The 20,021-nt window shown below is 40.9% G+C and overlaps 1 protein-coding gene across 1 annotated transcript in view; it reads right to left on the bottom strand.

Moving 5' to 3' along the window:
• RHPN2 (rhophilin Rho GTPase binding protein 2) overlaps window positions 1-14,115 on the bottom strand; it is a 30,456-nt gene extending 16,341 nt beyond the window's left edge. The window contains exons 1-3 of the mRNA XM_031505871.3: window positions 13,913-14,115; window positions 3,360-3,475; window positions 35-163 (exon numbers count right to left, since the gene is read on the bottom strand). Coding sequence (XP_031361731.3) covers window positions 35-163; window positions 3,360-3,475; window positions 13,913-13,975 — 308 coding nt within the window. The 5' untranslated portion in view covers window positions 13,976-14,115. The remainder of the gene's footprint in view (window positions 1-34; window positions 164-3,359; window positions 3,476-13,912) is intronic.
• Between the last annotated feature and the right edge of the window lie 5,906 nt (window positions 14,116-20,021).

Below are 20,021 nucleotides of genomic sequence, written 5' to 3'. Positions count from 1 at the left end.
TGTTAATAATTGAATAACTTAGCTTTATACTTACTCTGCATTTTGATAAACTTCTACTGAGATATTAAGTCCTTCCAATTCTTCCTTTAAGATCTGGAGGTCTGAATTTACAAAACTGAGTTCCAGTAGTACTTGCTCTCGTACTTTGTTGTTGGTGGTTGCTCTGCAGAAACACATCCATTTTTTATTGCTCAGGAAAAGGTTTTCTACAAGCTTGGTTGACCCTCTTCAACCTCCAGTGCAAGCATTCCCAGCATTTTTAAGATTTCTTTTTATCTCCTTAAAAGATTATACAAGACCTCATGTTTCAGAATTTATTAGGGTTTTTTTTTCTGCCTAGAGAGTGCCTGGGATAGTTTCCAGACAATAGCATGCAGCTACAGATTTCCTCTATGCCCAATTGTCTCTGTATGATAAAAGATCAAGCTTATTTTCAGATACATTAATCAACAGAACTAAAGCATCTTAATCAGAATCACTATCCTATCTTCAGATTATGTGATTTTTTTTTTCCATCAAAGAAGATATGTGGGTGGAGGTGGGAGGAGTCAGGAGACATTCTTCAACAGAGACATCTCCACCTCATAAACTGAATAAAGATCTTTTGAGACTCCTGATCTTAAGAATAGAAGAAAATAACTTTCTCCCAAAAGTTATTAAAAAAAGAAGTATATTTCAACCATATCTTTTTAATACAAGACAATTTTCTTCATAATTTGATTTTGTTCCGATATTGCTTGTATGTATATTATTTGATTTGTATGATATTGTTTGCTTATTTCCTTTGCCATTTATGTATTTAAATGGCAACACTTTGAACTGCAAGCACAATGGGTGTTAGCATTTAACACCCCCAAGCATTTCTTTGTGATTATTTATTTGTGTATTTATATCACAGTTTCTAACCTGAGTCTCCATACTGACAATTTCATTAGAATATTACTGTTTTCAAGATACTTAAATCATCTGTATCTATAAATCCACAGGTATGGGTTTAAGATAAATGGTGTCCATGCTTAAGATACTGTACCCTAATATTAGTATGAATCTAAAGACAAGAACAAACTTAAATTTGCAGCATTTTGCATTTACCTTTAAGGCAAAATTCGCCTTCATAATTATTTATGAACAACTATCTAATAAATCTAGGCTCACTTGGAGCAGTTCTCCAGTTTTATGGAGCCCCTTGAGGAAGAAGTAATTTTTCCAAAACTAAAATTCTAGATTTGTTTTTCATATTATAAAGGAGTTATCTGTGATTTTTTTTTTTCTATGCTGTACCTTATTGAATACCTTGGATTGCTTAAATTAAGCAATATTAACATCTGTTGCCTTGATAAACCAAACTGGATACAAACATATGGTGGGGTGGATCTTCCCTGCTAAATGGGAACTTATCTTCCCAGATAAATGGGCAAGTTTTGATGCCACAAGCACTTTAACTGTGATGTATGAAGGCTCCATGTTTGGAGTTTACCATCCTCCACAGGAGGGATTCTGGTATCTTTTTCAGAAACCCCACAGTTCCATCCAGATTGACTTGTCTATTTGCTCTGTGGCTATGAACATCGACATCAATTTAATTTTATCACCTTTTCATGTTTTTTTTACACTGAAGACATATTTTTAGTAGCAACCAGCAGAACACAGCTACAGGGGCAATGTGGTATTGTTGAAATTCACACAATTCTACACTAAATTTAATTTTAACTTAACTTCCAGAGCAGAAGAAAATAAAAAAGGAGAGGGTGACTTTTAGAAATTCTAATAACAGAAGTCTTTGCACTATATGGTTATATATGGATTATGTGCTTCAAGCCTAGCGCTTACTTTCAGCCAAAAGTAAAGGAGCCTGCATTTCCAGTTTTTTCTCAAATTCTACTCCAGGAGGCTTCTTGTGGACAGCAATTGGTTTGTTTCTTTTAGAACCTGATGAAATTCAAATAGAATCTGCAAACATAAAGCTAGTTTATGCTTTTCCTTAGGAGACTGTAGATACAACTAATCATGTGAACTGTCTAGTGGTCAGGTTATTTTTAAAATTGCTTCTTTCAAAGAACTAGCTAGCTTTAATAGTGCAACTGGTGTAAATTCATTTTAGATTTCTAAAATCTTAAAAAGAAATCTGCTCTTAAGTAGATTTAGTTCCCACTCCTGTAAATAGTGACTTCAGTATTTCAGCAGTTAATACTGGCATCAGAAACTGAACTTTAGGATATCTAGGTTAAACGTTATCAGTTTTCTCATTAGATATTACTTATCTTTTTAGCCTTTCCAAAACAATCCTGAATCAACAAGCAGAAACATTAACTGAATGAGGTATTTCATTTCAAAAGCAGGTATAATGCAACACATATAAAAAGCAATACAATTTTAAGTCTCACTCCTTAAGTCAATTACCAGAAAACAAATCAAATTTAAGTCAGTCACAGAGGCTAAAATTACCTAAGTTTTTAGCCTGTCACATTTCTTGCAGAAGTGGAGATAAAAGCAGGTAACAGACAACATGCAACCCATTGATTAATGGCAAGTTTAAGAAAATTTAATTTATCCAAGCATTTTCACTTCTTTATATTTACTAGATTTTGTTTTTAAAGGCCCATTGTTGCTCCAGTTGCAGAGAAACAAACACTACAGGAAACTACTGCAGATGAGAATTGGGATAATTTTCAGTTCTTCTGTGTAAGATTGGAAATCTACAGGCTGTTTGTAGATCAAACAGTTGATCACAGGATGTAACAGCCTGAAGGCAGGGTCAGCATAAGGCTATTCCTATGGGGACAGCAATGTATGAAAACATATCCTAACTAAATGTAATAGATTAAGTTACCTCAAACTGGAGGGGAATTTGGTGGCAACTGGTGGTAACCCAGCTCAAATTAGATGTGTGCTACCCTGCTACTCCTGTATCATATTTACAGGGAGTAAAGAAGGCAATGGATGGTCCTTTCTACTATGCAGTACTGAATTAAAGAATCTTGGAAAAAGCCAACAGCAAACTGGCAATACCTTAATTTGATTTGAAGAGTAAAAGGGACTCATTACAATATTCAGCAAAGTTCACTTGCCATTATCACTAGCAATAAAGCTGAACAAAGAGAGCAACCTAAGAAAGTCTAACATTTAGCTAATTTACTACAACATAGTATGAAAGTGCACTTGAAAGCAAATAATTAATCTGTAGAGCTATAGCTTTTAAAAAAAAATCAGGGAGATTCACAAATCCTTCTACAGTAAGAGATGCAGCATGTTTGGGGAAAATGAGGAGAAAATACAATAGCTAAGAGACTTCTACAAAACTAAAAGAAAATCGAACAATTGTTGCTTGAGCAAGAAAACTAAGAAACCATGACATATACCTTAAAAGATTTTCAGCACCAGCTCTCATTCTCACTGCTCTTAAGATCTGTTGGTTTAGAACAGCTCTTTGATTTTGCAGTTTGCTTCGTCCAGTCTCAGCAAGAGGATTACATCCCTAGAATTAAGAAAACAAATATTTTGTTTCTGTTGGAAGAAACTTCAGAGGGACTAACATGGAATTTAAATGAACTTTAAAGGTTCATTTAAATTCAATGTTAAAGGCATAAGTTCTGTATGAATACCTTGACATCAAGGATGATCTAACATCAACAATAGTATTTCTTGTCTCAAACTTGGTCATTTAAACCACAAGGGACCATGACCACAGTACATTTTATCATCAAAATCCAGACAGAAAGTATTTGTTTCAAACCTTAAGTACACATGTGAGCCAGTCTCTTCTCCCCTAAAAATATTTTCAAGGTATTTTACAAATGCAATCAAATTTGACAGCATGTTATTAAGTTTGTAGGATTTTATGAAAACAGTATCTGGTAAGACAGCAACTCTCATCAAAGTTTCTGCCTTGTAAAATATCAGAGTTCCATACTGGGATATATGTGGCCTTGAAATACAACTCTGTCCAAAACAGATTGTGGTGCTCAAAGTTTGGGGCCCAAAAAGCTGCTCCCAGTTTTAGGATCTCTGATTTTTCCTTCTGGTGGCTCAGACCTTCAGTACAATTCCTCCCCCTCCTTCCCTAAGCTCCTTCACATCTCAAACTTACCAAAATAAAGCTTAACAGGGTAAAATGATTATACCCTCAGACTCTTATCAAATTAGGCTCTTAAAAAGTAAAGTGTGAAATCCTGCTGAAACCTGTGTTTGAGCAAGACTGAGCCATTGTATTCTGAGCACTGATAAGCTAAAACTGCTACAGATGAATAGGACTGCACGTATGTCTTTTTTGATTAAGGGAAACACAATTTTAACACCTTTTTAAAATATGTTAGAAATTTCTCTTCCACAATTTATTCTTTGCCCCTGCCACCTCTTTTTTAAAAAGTATCAAATGCCTTTGAATCTTAATATTCAGGAGTCTGCTAGCACATCCCTGCAACCTTAACTAATAATTCTGTTTTAAGGCTTACCCTTAAACAAAGAATGTCCTTTTGAGTGGCCTCACTGGGTATTATTATAAAGCTTATCAGTCCTACTGTATTGTCTGCTACACAAGGAGGCTGAGATCTCTCTAAGTCTTCTTTCAATTACTCCAGCCACTAAATTACGCACTAGTTTGGACCTCTCCCTCTTAGTTTTGACTAGAAAAAATTGATTTTGTTATAAGAGCATTTAAAAGTCTATTAACAAGATCTAATTATGAGTGGCCAAGCAATGACATACCAGCAAAAAAAAAAAGTCAGTATTTAAACAGAACATGACATTCTGATCCTGAAGTTCAGTTCTTGTTTCTGTTGTCAAGTGAAAGCAAATTGACTTGACAACAGAGAAATTAGCTGATCAAACCAGATTAGTTCAACTGAGTAATAACTACACAGCCTAATAATATTAGTTTTACATATCTAGTTTGAAAAGCTTGTAATAAATAGGTAAAAGGCAGGAAGCTTGTGCAAACATCACCAGAAGCACCATTTCCCACATAACTTCAAAAAACACACATTGAATTACTGCATTGAGATACCACTCCCAGCACAAGCCCACAGCTGTCTTCATTGAGAAAGCTCTCACAGCAAGCCTGACATCTCGTGTTGGTTTGGCACAGCCAAGTTTTTTAGCAGCAGGGGAGAGCCATCGAAGTAGCTTCTGCGAGAAGCTGCTGGAAGCTTCCACCATGTCCAGCAGAGCCAATCTCTGATGGCTCTGAAGATGGACATGCTGCTGGCCCAGTTAGAGAGGGTGGCAATGCCTCTGTGATGACACATTTAAGAAGAAAATCAAAAGAGCCACACGCACAGCTTTTCCCAGGGGTGGCGAGGTGCCACGGCCACCGCTACCTCAGCATGGACCAAGGTGAGCCCTGCCCGCCTGGCCACCCCTGACCAGCCATGCTGAGGGAGGGAGGGCAGTGGTGGCTTCTCCCAGCCACGCTGAGGGAGGGAGGGCAGTGGTGGCTTCTCTCCCCCGGCACCCTGCCTGAGTAGAGGCACTAAATAATGGCAGTGCCATGGGATCTACCATTGCCCATGCTGTGCTGGTGGGGCTGCTGGGCCGGCAGCAGAAACGTGGCGAGCAATTCTCTGACATGGAAGCTAGACGAAATCAACCTCTCAGCACTGTGGGATCCTGCAAGAGTCTTTAAGCTGGTGGAACTTTTTGACGATGGTACCTATGAGCAGCACTTTTTCTACTAGTCGGAAAAGAGGAGGTAGTGAGGGCATGTGAGGGAAAACAACATGGATCACCAAGGTCTGTGGGAAAGAAAGAGGGGGGAGGTTTTCCAGTGTCAGAGCCAAGATTCCCCTGCCAGCTGTGGTGAGGACCATGGTGAAACAACTGTCCCCCTGTAATGCACGAAGTCCACAGGGGATGCAGAGATCCACTGGCAGCCCGTGGGAAAAGCGCTCATGTCAGAGCGGGGGGGTGCCAGAGGAAGCTGTGATCCAGTGGGAGATCCAAACAGAGAGAGAGGGCTCCTGCTGCCAGAGACAGAGAGACAGAGCCCTTGCTCCCAAACTAGAGCAGCCTAGCTTTAGAGAACTGCACCCTGTGGACAAGTGACCCATGCCACAACAGTTCTGGGAAGAGTGCCTGCCTGTGGAGGGACCCACAGCACAGCAGAGGAAAGACTTCTCTCCCCAAGTGAACAACAGAAGATCTCGGGTGATGAACTGAACAAAACCTCCATGCCCTGTCTCCTTGTGCTGTCAGTGGGAAGGAGGGAAGGGGAAGAAAGGTGTTTAAAGGCTTATTTTACTTGTCATTATGCTCCTCAGACTCTCTTAATAATATATTTACTTTAAACCTTTAAATTTGAACCTGTTTTGCCCTTAGAGTGTTTTCTCACAGTCCTCATCTCAACTCATGAACCCTTAGTTATTTCTTTTTTTTCCCTCTCCTCTACCCAGCTGAGAGCAAGAGAGACTTTCGTGGGTGCCTGGTTGGCCAGTGTCAAACCACGACACACACAGAAGATGAACTTTTTACTGGAGGGAATACACACATGCAGCAAACTCATTCATTCACCTCAGATTAGAAGCAGTCCTTTAACTACCAAATACTTTATGCTCCTTTGCGCACAACAAAGATATAAGCAATGCACACTTGAGTGTATAACATGGTCTTGTAGCCACAGGTTGCTGTCTGCTCTTAGTCTGGTTCTTTGTCTGGGATGAAGCTGTTCTTCCCCATTTTGATTTTCCTTGATTTTGTGTTGTACAGTCTTTTCTACTACTGCTATTCAAAGTTTTATCTCCTTCCATTCTACCCATGCCATTTTTCATTTGAACCTCACAAATTATTTGCTCTTGCATTTATTTTGGGTATTTAATTCTCATATCGGACCTGTTATCTCCATATTTATGCACAGGTATTTCCTTCCAATTTCTTTCTTGACCACTTAGTTCAAGCATCCTTCTAAAATGTATCCTTGCCTCGCCCTTCATTTTTTCTGTAAAGCTGCAGCTTCCTCCCAGAATTCCCTGGTCCCTTTTATGTGCCAAACATGTTTGATGACATCATTCAAATCCTTCTTTACAGCTTCTCTTCAGAATTTTTTCAGAAGACTAACTGCCTAATTCCCAAGCCCATGAAGCTTATAGATGTGATCTCTCCATTTTAATGAACTTTTGATCAAGCTCCCACTAAAAAGTGAGTATATAACTGCAGTGATCTGAAACTCTGCAAAGAGATGTTTCCCTCCATTTCAGGTCCTCAGACACTATTGTCTATAGGAAGGAAAACCAGCCCTGGGTCCTACCAGGACAAGGCACTGACAGACCAAAGTGTCTATATAACCTCCAGTGTGCCTGCAAGTGCAACAGTTTTGGTAAGAGGCTTCTTATGGTTAGAGGAGTTTGTTTTCAGGATATACTTACCTGCTCAAGCATATGGCTCCCATTAACTTCACAAAGCCTATAAGGAATTAATATTGTGCTTTTTGGAAAATGTTGCTCTTTACATCTCCTGCACAGGGGATGAGGACACTCGACTAGTTTGTGTTCATTTGCAGGCTTAAACTCTTTAAACTGTAATCAAGCTGCCATAAAACTGATTGATAGTATGGGAAATGGATTTATAGAAAATTCTCAAAGCGTGACAAAGCTCACATAGCATGTATTTGTATGCAAACTTTGAGATAAGAAATGCTGACTTAGAAATGTCATAGAATAGGACAGACCTTATTGAGAGAGAAATGGAGCTAGAAAAGTTTCAAAAGATAACCTTAAAAATAAGACTAGATACTTTAGAGAAATAGAACTATGAAAAACACATTATATTAAGACCCACGAGAAGTAATTTTAGAGTATTGGCTTTAAAGCACTTACAGCATAGTGTAGCAAAAACTAAAAATCCAAGAAACACTTAAAATGTATTGTAATTAAGAAATATTTAACTTCTGATTGTGATGTTGTGAATTATAACACCTGCATTGTCTCACCCTTCACATGAGACTAAAAATAGAATAAAAGTTTTTTAAATGCCTCTCAGTTACCCCCATCTCTAAGTCAAAAAATAACTTAATCTGACAAAGGTAGAAGTCTGCATAGAGAACAGTGAAAATAACCAACATCTGAAAAAATCCCTCAAGAAATACACAGTTTGGGAAAGATACCCCTTGTGTAATGCACAAAATCTGTGTACTATATAGTTATTTAGCAAACAGGTCCAAACAAGTGCTTAGTTTTGTCTTCCTCCATGTAGAAGATCCCTTTCCCAAACAGCATTTCTACATCAGAAGTCCAGTCATGATGAATGCAAAAATCATGACTGCCAAACGATGAGTAATGGCAGTAAGTATTCGAAATTAACATAAATATGCTTTACAAAGTAGTGGTTTGAACTGTTAAGATGAGCCACACTGTCTGAAGGTGACACAGAGTTGAAACTAGGTGTGCCTCCCTGCTTAAAGGGAAACAGTCCTTTCCAGCCAGTGCAGCTCGTCAAGCCCAGCAGTGTACACAAATGGCCATATCCTCCAGGTACTAAAACATGCATGTTTAAATAACAACTATGTATGGAACTCATGCACAGAACTTCTTTGGTTCTAATAGCAATCATAGAAAACAGCGTATTTCACACCAGTATTTCTAGAACTGATCCCAAGTCCTGCTAAATGGTCATTTCCTTACCTTCTTGCAATACTATAATTAATAGTTTTTTGCATGGTCCCACTAGTTCAGTTTTGAAAATTGAGCTATATACTGCAGATCTTTCAGAAGCACCAGTTTTATCTGAGCATTTTGTTGTTGTTATTTTTTGCTTTAATAAAGATGTTGGGAAGCTCTGGTCTTTGAGAGCCTGGTCTACTTGTGCTATGAATGAAGTATTTTATAGTTCTAAGAGCCTGGCCCGAAAATTAATATAAAGTAATTATTGTATTAGACTCCAAATATGTATTTCCTACATGAACTCCATCTTGTCACAGCACTTACTAAGCAAAATTTAACATTCATATTTCATCAGAGACATCTGTCTCTTGACTAACCAAGTTTCAGATGATTCTTAGTTTCACATGAAGGCCTACTTTCTGTTTTAGGTTTTATGAATTTGTATATAATGAGTGGACTTTGGATGACAAGGGTTATATGAATCATTGCTATGTTGTTTCTGTCCTGCCAGACGAGAGGAAAGAGAACAAATAGCCAAATAAATATTCCTGTGTCAATGCTAATGTTGATGGTTGCCTGGCTACTAATGACTTAGAAAGAACTCCATGAGTTAAACCCCAGTGGAAGGACAGGTGTGGCAGGTTGGTAAACTGATACATTAACCACAGATGGGGGGAAGCCCTACAGAAAAAAACTCAGAAAGAGGGGAAGGACACAGAGTTAATTAGGGAAGTGTTGATTCATGAGCTAGTTACCATACCTATCATCTTCAGTCTGGTACCTCACTTATGGAGCTGCTTGCTTCTGCTTTTAGCCTTCTTCCCTGACACAGGGGACTAATATACAGTCATTCTTTCTGAATCAGCTTGGTCTATATGATAAGTATCTAGCCTCACAGATGAAAGCAAAGCTTTAAGAAAGAGAAAAAATTATGCACCTTTGTTCAACTGATCAAAATCTAAAGATTTATTAAGCTAGCTGTCCTACTGCTCTGCCTCTGTGTAGCACAGTGCACTGCTATCCAGAACAACCAAACTGAAGCTGGGATCTTTCATGTTGAGCCAGCCAATACCCAGAGAGCTGCAGACATGTTAACCTTGGAAAATTAACTATGGCTTTTTCTTACCATTTATTGCAACTTTCTGACAGGTGAGAGACATTTTGAAAATGCGGCTAGTGTAAGGTGTTACAAAGCAGCAAGCCAAGGTGGGAAAAACAGAGTAGAGTAGAAAGAAGTTACTTGGTATTTCTTCCTTGCTCTGCTTCTACCCACCAAGAAAAACCCAAACCAAACAAAAAAAAAAAACCAAAAAAAAAACCAAAAAAAAAAAAAACCAAAAAAACAGAAACCACCCCCAAACAAACAAACAAAAAATAAGGCAGGCATAGACCAGGTCATCACACAAGCACTGTGTAAGTACTGTATTATAAATATCCTCAGTTCTGTACATTGATGTGTCTCAGGGATATTTACTTTGCAAAAGCTTACTGGTTAAGTGGGGTGGTGTGCTATTAAAAAAAAAAAAAGGGAGAACGGTTTGAAAAAGCAAGCTGTTTCTCTCATAAGCATTCAAAGGTAACTAAAAAAATCCAGGAAGACATTTGAGAGGCCAAGCAAGCCACAGAACCATGGCAGGTGTAAAAAATAAGCATGATTGGGAAAAGTATCTCATGTAAGGAAAGCAGCACATGACAACAGACCTGCTTTAATTACTATTGGTCTGTTGAAAAATACTTCCTGTCTAAATGGTGTACTTTTAAAACAAATTGTTCTTTGCTCTTAGCATTAATTTTGTTATTATTTTTATAGACAAGGAAGACTGGGGGCAGAATTTGGACGGATGTGTGGGACATGCATTGCTGATTCACTGATTGCTGTCAGTAACAGTGAAAGAATGTGAAACTCCACACAGAATAGGTCAAGACATGAGGCTCACGGTCCAAGAGCACTCACACCACCCAGGAGAACAGGTACAGTGTGCCCTGGCAATGTACACTGAGCTAAGCCAAGATAAACACAACAGTAGCAAAACCAGTTCCTGGTACATTATCATGCCAGAAATTAAAAAGTTCCAGGCAGAAGCTCTATCTTCTTTTTGATGGAAAGTAAGGTGCTTCTTCCATTTTGCCATACCCTCTTCAGGACCCCACAAAGAATATTTTTTGTTGTTGCCCGTTTTGCTTTTAAAAGTAAAACTCTTCTCAGAAGTTTGGCTACAGCTCATCAAACAGCTCAAGAGGGTTATTTTGGAAGGGCAATATAAGAGGAAGTGAATGGGGCAACAGTGATAGAGTTAAATGTGCCCTGTGTGGCTGCACAGGTAATTTCCTTAAAATTAGGTGATTAAAAAAGGAAAAAACACCAACAAAAGATATACCAGCATTGAGCGAGCTCAAAGCACCTTACAGGTTTAAAGAAAAATTTTGCATATATAAATGATAGGTCTTTGCCATGGGGAAAAAGGAGATAATGGAAAAAGACTGGGTAAGGGAAAGGTCTATCTGGAGCAGCTCTGACATCACTGCCAGGGAATGGAGAGGGTAAATCTGAGAAAGGATGCAAGTGGACTTCAGTTCCTGGCACCCACCACATCTCAGACAGATGGCAGAGTCACTTTTTAGTGTGACAGCATTAGACAAAGCAGGAAACACGACTGTGCATCTGTGTCCCTGTTTCTGGCCAGTCATAGTTTGACGGGGCCCCCTCCCTACACAAAAAAAACCCAAAACAAAACACTAAAAAAATAAGTAAATAACATGCTGCATCTTGAGAATAGCAAGGGCAGCTTTTTCTGGTATGCTGTATTTAAAACTTCAAAAAGCGTAATAAATAAAAGAACATGAGAGACTTTGAGCACATTTCCCATAGTAATCCTTTCATCAAAAGAAATCAAGAGTCTAAAACAATTGGATACTGTATGAATTGCCCAATTTTTATCAATTACAACATTTCACTGTGCACAACATCCTTAGAAAGTATGGGAGACAACCTCACTGTGTAAGTAGTGTTTGGAAGCCAAGTTTGAGCAGGACTGATGCAAAGCAAGTGTTTTCACCTTGCTACACAGCTTACAGAATAAAAAAAGTCGATTAAGTATGTACCCCCTGACCTAAAAGCACAAAGACTATCCTTGGAAATTGATGTGATTCTGCACCAACAAAAGTGGTAAACAAACCCTCAAATCTTTTCAGGAAAACAGTGTGATTTAGAAAGGTAAGAGTAAACAATACCAAGATAACTCAGAAGGGAAGGGGGGAAGACCCTCGGACACCCATCAAAAGCTCTGTCACTAATTTCAGTCATATGAAATCACCAAGTATACCATTCACAGGGACATGTAGATACCACATTTAAAGTATCTCCTTGAGTTCACAGGGTATACCTGTTAAAGATTGCAGGAATGAGATTGTTTTGGTCCATTTTTTTGGCGTTTTCTTTTTCCTCCCCCTTCACCTACAACTTCTAAATCAGTATTAAAGGTCTGACTTTTGAGGTCAACTAACATACAACAAGGTATACTATTTTCCTTCTTACTTTTAGGGGCTAAAGGCTTTGAGCATCTAGCCTAATCTAAAGTTCATAACTTTAATAAAGACACTTATGAGCTGGCTGAACCTTTCCAAGATCTAAGGGAACGGAGGCAAGAATGTTTCACTGCAGCATGTGGCTCATTCAGATTTGATCAGATTCCCCATTTTTCATTACTTATGTCTTAAAGCAGTTAGTAATAGGAAAGATGCTCCTGATTAGGTATTAAAGTCATCTTACAGTATTTTCATATATGAGAAAAAATTCATTCCAATAGGCTTTACACTGAACTAATACTTTTTCAGTGACCATAACTGCAAGATACAACACTTAATTTAAAGTAAACTCAGTCGTTTAGCAAGTCTGAATGTAGAAGATCTATTACTCTTATGACCTGAGGCACAATTTGGCTGCTAAACTTCAGGTAGCCCTTATCAGTAAGGTAGTTCATGAAAAGTCAACTTTTTTACTAGCATACCTCAAGGCAGCCTATGAGCTTCCTACAGTGTAGAAAACATAGCAATGAAAACTAAGTAATTACAACTTGGCCACATTGTATGACTGGGAAAGACTGCTAAAGACTGAAAGTCCTGCTAAAGACTACAAAGACTAAAAGTGATTTACTCACCAAATACTACAGTAGGAATACTCAAATGAAGAAGCCAGACAAGATTTGGTCCAAGTTCTGTTTTAGGCTCTAGTTATTTACAAGGTGGCAGTGATTCCTTGCAGCATGGCTGGCACAGATAAAGCTTGGCTCTTTTCAGCTAGAAACAGCTCCTCTGCTAAAGGGCAATACTGTTTAAGTTCCTGCACTTATGAATTCGATAAATACTGTGGCAAAAAAATCAAACTGCCTGTAAAAAGGGCAACAAAGCAAAGCCTATGTGCCTCCCCAGCACGTAATCCAGGTGGTTGCTGAAGTGCGTAATGGGGCTATTTTTGCACAGAGGCGAGCAGCAACAACCAGATGTATGCGGCTTTTTTTTACCCCCTCCACAGACAATACAGTTCATGGTCCTGGATCCAGAATCTACACCAAAACTCCCGTGTACCCACACCCCGACTTGAAACCTATGGACGGGAACTTAAAAACAGCAAGGGAAGGCCGAATCAAAGCTCTCTGAAAACGGCACTTACTGTCCTTTACCTCCAGCGAAGTTCACAGAGCCCCACAGGGCTGCATTACAGGCAATACTTAACTATAATTACTGTTGTGCAAAAAGAACTCAGGTGCAGGTTACGGCATAAGCCGCCCAGTCAGTCTGAAAAGTAATTAGGGCAGATGTTCATTAGGAACTTCCTAATGAATCTGTTAACTTCGTACCTTACTCCAGTAAACTTTCTTACAGGTACACAAGGCAATTTACTAGAAAGCGCGCGGAGACGCGGCGAGTAGCAAACGGGGAAGAGAGCGGTGGGGGGGGAAAACAAATGAAGACAGCAAAAAGAAGGCCGACAAGTGGAGTTTGGCTCATTCTGGGAAGCTGCGAGGGCTCCTGTCCTTCAGGGGGACGCCCAGCACGAAGCGGGGAGCGCCGCCGGGGTCCCGCGCAGCGCTCCGGCAGCGCCGGGCGGAGCCCGCGCCGGGCGGTCCGTGCGGCCGCGCTCCCCCGGCTCCCCTCCTCGCCTCCCTGCCCCTGGCCCCCAAGGCTGCCCCCACACCCGTGGGCTGCCACAGGACGGAGCCCACAAGGATTCGCCGGGAGAACGCAGACCGTGAGCGACGGAGAGGGCACCCCAGCCCCGGGTGCACGCAACCCGCCCGCCCCGGGCTGGCCACCGAGCCTCCCACCTTCCGAAAGTAGCCGTCCCCCGCCGGCTCCGCCGCCTGCCGGGGCAGCAGGGCGTCTGTCATCTTCGGGCGGGCCGGCCGACCGACCTTCCTTCCGTCCGTCCTCCGCCGCTGCTAGGAGCCGAGCTCTCCCCCGCGACGCCGCGACCCTGCGGAAATGCCAGCGCTGCCCCACGGCACCGCCCGGCCCCACCTCCGGCGGTGGCGGGGAGGAGCTGCCCCGCCCCACGGCGCTGCTCCGCCGCCGCCCAGTGGTCCCGGCGAGGTCCCGGCAGCGACCCCCGGGCCTCTTCCCGCGGGAGCCCCGCCGGGTGGCCGAGGCGCCCGCGGTGCGGCGGCGGGCGGTGGCAGGCTGAGAGCGGAGCCCGGTGCTGAGCGGTGGCGGCTCAGCGCGCTCCCCCTCGGCCCTCCGGCCGTTCTCCGGCCGGGCCAGTCTGCCTGGCCATTCCGCCTGGCCGCCTGGAAGGCGCGGCTCGCTGCTGGCGCTTCCCCGCGGCTCCCGCAGCCCCTGGGGCGGCCGCCCGCAGCGGCCGCTCCCGGCAGCGTGGGGCCGCCGGCAGCTCTCCCCGGGCACGGCCTCGGGGAGGCGAGGCTCCCCGCGGTGGCCGCCCCTCCGAGCGGGCGCGTTCCCCCACAGGGGCGCTCCCAGCCCCGCGGGGAGGATCCTCACGGCCCCTTGGCACCGAGTGCTTTGCGTGGGTTCGACCTGCCGGCACGGCTCGCAGCAATGGTCTCTCCCTGGCCCCTGATCTGTGAAAAGGCTGGAAGAGGCGCCGGAGCCCCGGCCCCTGAAAAGGGCAGCGGGGTCTCAGTGAAAGGCAGGGCTGGCTCTGCTCCAGGAAACCGCTGTGGGACCAGCCTCAACATTGCGGAGGTCTGCAGTTGTTCGTGCTGCAGAGACCACCTGTCTGCAACACTCTGTTGTGTAACTGGTTTCACAAATATTATTTGGACACAAATACTGGAATTTACTAATATTGGCTCCTACTCCTAGCCGTGCCTAAACTACAGAGCTTGACAATTCCAAATATTGGAATTTGCCAATATTGGATCCTATTCCTAGCCATGCCTAACCTACAGAGCTTCCTGCACATTTAGCACTGATAGATGCAGTACTTCAATTGGTATTACCTAACTTACCTTCTTCCCCACCTCCCCCAGCCTTGTTTCTCTTTTTTTAGCTTTCTTTGAATTATGGTGTAGTTGTGTCAGGCAAGAAAAAAAAAAAAAAGAACAGAGAACATTTTTCTTATCAAAGGAAAAAATATCCTTGGAATTATATTCTTAATGGAAACTGTTCTTTGAAAATAGTGGGGTCTTGTTGCCCTGATTCTTAAGATTTTGTAAAGCCTTCTGTGTTTACATTCTTGTGGAGAATTTTCTCACACAACTCGGTAAACAACCTATTATGTTGCATTCCTTCACAGAGGCAGAGAAATTTGATGTACTAGTAGTTTGTCCAATGTCGTTGGCGAGGTGGCACCTTCACCCTCCAATCCACTGTCACCTTTGGAAAAGTACAAATGCTGGAGTCAGAAAATAAACTTCCTCTTTTTCACCTTTACAACAACAGTGGCTCGTGTCATGCTTTCACGTATCCTATAATGACAGGGTCTCCAAAAGGTTCTACAAGGCAGTCTGTTTAGACTGTGTGTCTACTGCATGTTTTAAAGGAAGATTATTAGAGTCAGCAATTCAGAAATTGGGATCCAAAGACTTGCTGTCTTGAAAGCAGCTGAATTTTGTTTGTTGTGATTTTGCTCACTCTCACCTCACTATTTTTTCCCCAATAATTCTAAAGATACTGGATGAGTCTATCAAAATGTGTATTAAATATGAACAGGTGAAAGTAGGAAACTTGCTTCAGTTTCTGATTTGAGTGTGTAAAAATATTTTCAATTGTATCTTATTAGAAAAGGTACTTATCTGATAAAAAGGGGTTTAAAATTCAAATCTTGCAAATCAGTATAAAACTCCAAAGCAATACAGAAACTAGTTTAAATAAGTGAGTAATTTTCCAGGCAGGCTGTGCTGATACAACCTGCCAATTAAAACAACATCTATGTAACCCTCTTTGTAGTTTGTGCTGCTGTCACTGGCTTTCTTGAAAACTGATCTCATTGAAAGGCTACAGCTATTACTCCAAATAAGAGCCTGTATTCAGGCCATAGGTTCAGTTAACAAAAATGATCGTTATCATAGTTATGTGTAAAACACAAATTTGCAGAGATTTCTGCGTGATACAACACCAAAGACACTTTCTAACATATTCCAATGACAAAATGCTGTCTTTCTTTGTTGCTGGTGGATTCTTTGAATAAAGCAAAGTCAGCACATCCAGTAAGTTTCTACAGTAAAAGCAGGAGTCCAAGATAGCAGACTCCCTCCCTGTTGTCAGTGTCTGGGGTATATCACCCAGCACCCTCACAACTGCCAGATGACACTGAGCCTTCCCCTCACTCGAATAAAGGGGATTTCATCATGACTGCATTAGCACTGATAGAGTGTTTCTTCACTAAGTCACTGGAGGTTTGGTGTGCATATAGGGAACGAGGATTTTTTTGCAAAAGCACATATTGATTGTATGGTCTCAGTAGTGCTCAGCTGTATAATGGCTGAGTAGGAGTGCTCTCTGACCCTGGAATGTAAATTGCAGCTTAGAACATTCTAAAACCTGATTTACACTCAAAAAAAAACATGTCCCTGCTCTGTGCTCCATCTTGTCTCCAGTAGCTATTTGGTTGCTGTTAGAATTCCTAAATAGAGTTGGGTTTATACCACAAACCTTCTCATGATTACTGCCTGAGTCAGAGGCTTGGTTGCTGCATTGTAAAGATTGAGAAATGTAGGCTAGAAATACAGATAAATGCATTCAGAAAATGGGTTGTATAGATACAGATGTTTGTTCAACATTTATTTTTAATATTTGAAGAGAGTCAATTCTGTGATCTGGTGCACTGGACACACATCTATCTGTAAGAAAGCATCAAATACTTAAGAATTTGCATCTAAAGAATATCAATATGTTCTTCATGTGCTGAAGCCTGAGCAGCAGGCCTAAGCCAGGGCTGACTTACAATCCTGGGCACTGTGTGACCAACACCATCAGTATTACTTACCTAAAAATAGATGACCAAGACATGTATGCCAGCTGTTTAACACCAAACAGGCTGCTTTAGAAACTTTTCTATAATCTTGTGTAGTTATCTGCAAAAAATGTATTATTTTAAGAAACTTTCCCAACTGACATTAATAGAGGTTTGTTTGTATGGTATTTTAGGGAAAACCCACTCAGCTGAAGCCTGGGCTCTGGCCCAGGGTGCCATCAGGTGTTTCCGTGATAAAAATATAAACAGGTCACTTTGTCTGGCTGATTTGAGCCTATAAAAACTGGACTCCCTTTCAGGGTGAATTGGGAAGCCTCACCTATGGGTGGATGCACCATGTAGGATTTTCCCAACTGATGGGAAGATTTCTCCAGGTCCTCTCTTCGAAATGGGGCTCACCAGCAAATGCAGTTGCAGACTCTGGATGATGGTATTTAGGTGATCTGTCTTTCTCAATCAGTGCTCTCTTTCTTGTATAGTAGTGATTAGGTGCATTACTTGCTTATTTTTGCTTGTTGTCAAAGCTGAGTGGTAAGCTTATTGTTTTATTAAATGTGTAATTTTACTTTTGTGTTGCTTTACTATTCATAGTAAAATAAGACCATTCTCTCCATTGGTGTCTGTGTCCTTTAAGTTGCCTTGTCAATTGGCAAAACAGTTCTGCATGAAGTGTTGATCAATTGGCAAAACAGTTCTGCATGAAGTGTTGAATCTGAAAGAACTGGTTCTTATCTCTGCATCACCTCTCTTAGTTCTTTCCAGAACTCATCATCTCCTAGTTCTTTGCAGAACTAGGTGCTAACTGGCTTTGTGCATTTTCACAGATAAAACAGCCAGGTGATGTAGACAATGACCATGCTGGAAACAGGCACATAATGGCAGACCTTGAGTTGTCCCATGTTTTGTCCCACAATAGTAAAGGTAAGAAGGATGAGAACTGGGACCAGAATCTGAACACCCTTACCGCAGACACATATATATGATACATATATATATATTTCTCATATATTTGTTTCACTCCATTAGTTCTGTTAATCCTCTACTTCTTCTCCATCAATCAATAGTCTTCTCTTTGGCTGCTAGGAAATAGTTCCAGCTTGGGAAATGAATTTCCTTCTGGGGACTGGTTATGTATCATTCCATACCCAAGACAGGAATCTGGCGAGTCTCTGGAGTGACAATGTTTCTTATCTCCGATTTTACAGACCTTTTGTCTATATGGTGATAGCACGTCTCAAGACCTCTTTTGTCCCAGAGAGACAGACCCAGAGGCTTACCAGCAGAAGCACATTAGAAATATACTGTATGAAGGGAGAACTATGCATCAACTCCTGCTGCTTCTCAAGGTAGGTTTTTGAATTCTGAACCTGACATAAGAGGAACATTTATGTTCCTATTGTCGGTGGCTTTGAATATTGAACTTAGATTCTGATCAGAAAGAGAGAAAGATTTTGTCAGTAATCATGACAGCCTGTAGCTTTGTCGCTACATTCCACTGCAGTGATTTAGTTGAGTTACTATCATCCTTTATTTCTGAAGATTGCAGTTTTTACTAAGTATCTGCCTGCTGTAAGCAGGCACGAGGTGAGGAGTGAGGAAACATCATCATAGGTCGATTTTTCCCCCATTCTCTTTCCAAACAGTATCTGTGGGGAGCAAAAAAAGAGATTGCAAATTGCAAAAATAGGGCATGAGACACAGTAGCAGCAGTGATGTGAATCTGCTTTGAGACTGTTAGAAATTTACAAAATGGAGTGGAATATTTCCTTACCAAGAAATTTACTGAGGAGTAATAAAATTATCTGAAAATGGTGCACAAACTCAGTATCAGGACTTAAGATAAGCACGACATGCTTTCTGTAGGTGGCAGTGCTCCACTGCTGCTTCTTCACCTTAGAGGTATTAACTGCAGCATTATCTTCACTGAAATCCTATTTACTATTAAATAACTAATATACTTTGCCTATTGTACTGTGAAACCACATTGGAAACAAGACATTGCAGTTTATGTGGAAACTAAGATCAAACATGGGCAAAATCATCACCACTTTTCTCAGTAAACGCCTTGCCTTTAACCGAGATCGACAGATGAAAGTCTGGGTATTTAAGAACAATGTGTGTTATATCTTTTTATTTTCCAGTCCTTTAAAAAAAGAAAAGTAGAACTTGGGAAAAGCTAAGACAATGCCTCGGGGGCTGACCTTCAGGTGACTTTTTTGTCAACTGATAAGACAGCCCTGAGTTGGCAGGATGAACATACAAGGAAACATTCCCATTGAATGCAAAAGAAGGCAGACGTGAGTTTGTCTCTTTTTATTGTTTGTAAAGATATGTGATTTTTATACTTCCTGTGCTTATGATTTTGGTTTTTGTCCTTTAATGTGATTTAAAAAACCCTTTCGATGAATCAAGTTTTTGCTTTTTTTCTTTTATATATCGATTATACCAATTTTAGTCTGAAGCTCCCGTGACTCGCATGACTTAAAACAAATCACCAAAGCTATTTGAAGTCGTGGTTTTAAATAATACAACAAAAGACATAGCAAGACACTTCTATGCCTGATCTTCCCGATGAACCAGTACAGAAGCAGATGTTGAAAACTATGTATTGGAAAACAAAAGCCTGAAATCTACCCATGCCTTTAGGGATCAGTTTCAGCCTTACATCCACTGGCAAATATGTGAACTTTCATTCAAAAATGCTGATTTTTTTTCACCAGACAAATTTCTGTAAAAAATTATTTGAAATGTAAGCTATTCAATTCTACTAATATTTTAATTTAATTGCAATTTACAAAAAGACATTGGAATTATTGTCTTATGAAACAGCCACAAATAGCAATTGTCACCTGGTTGAATAACTGTAAACGAGAAAGTTTACCATGGAAAAGGAAATACTACTGGGATACAAAAGTGATTCTAATCTGAGAAAAGCCTTAACGGAAAAGAAGCTTCAGTATTTGATTACCCCAAGTCTTTGAACTGATCAGACAAAACACTCA

This window comes from Lonchura striata, chromosome 11 (assembly GCF_050655825.1).
Source record: "Lonchura striata isolate lonStrDom1 chromosome 11, ASM5065582v1, whole genome shotgun sequence".
Taxonomy (NCBI): Eukaryota; Metazoa; Chordata; class Aves; order Passeriformes; family Estrildidae; genus Lonchura; species Lonchura striata.
Note: the sequence above shows the minus strand (reverse complement) of the source record. Positions and strands in the feature narration are given on the sequence as shown.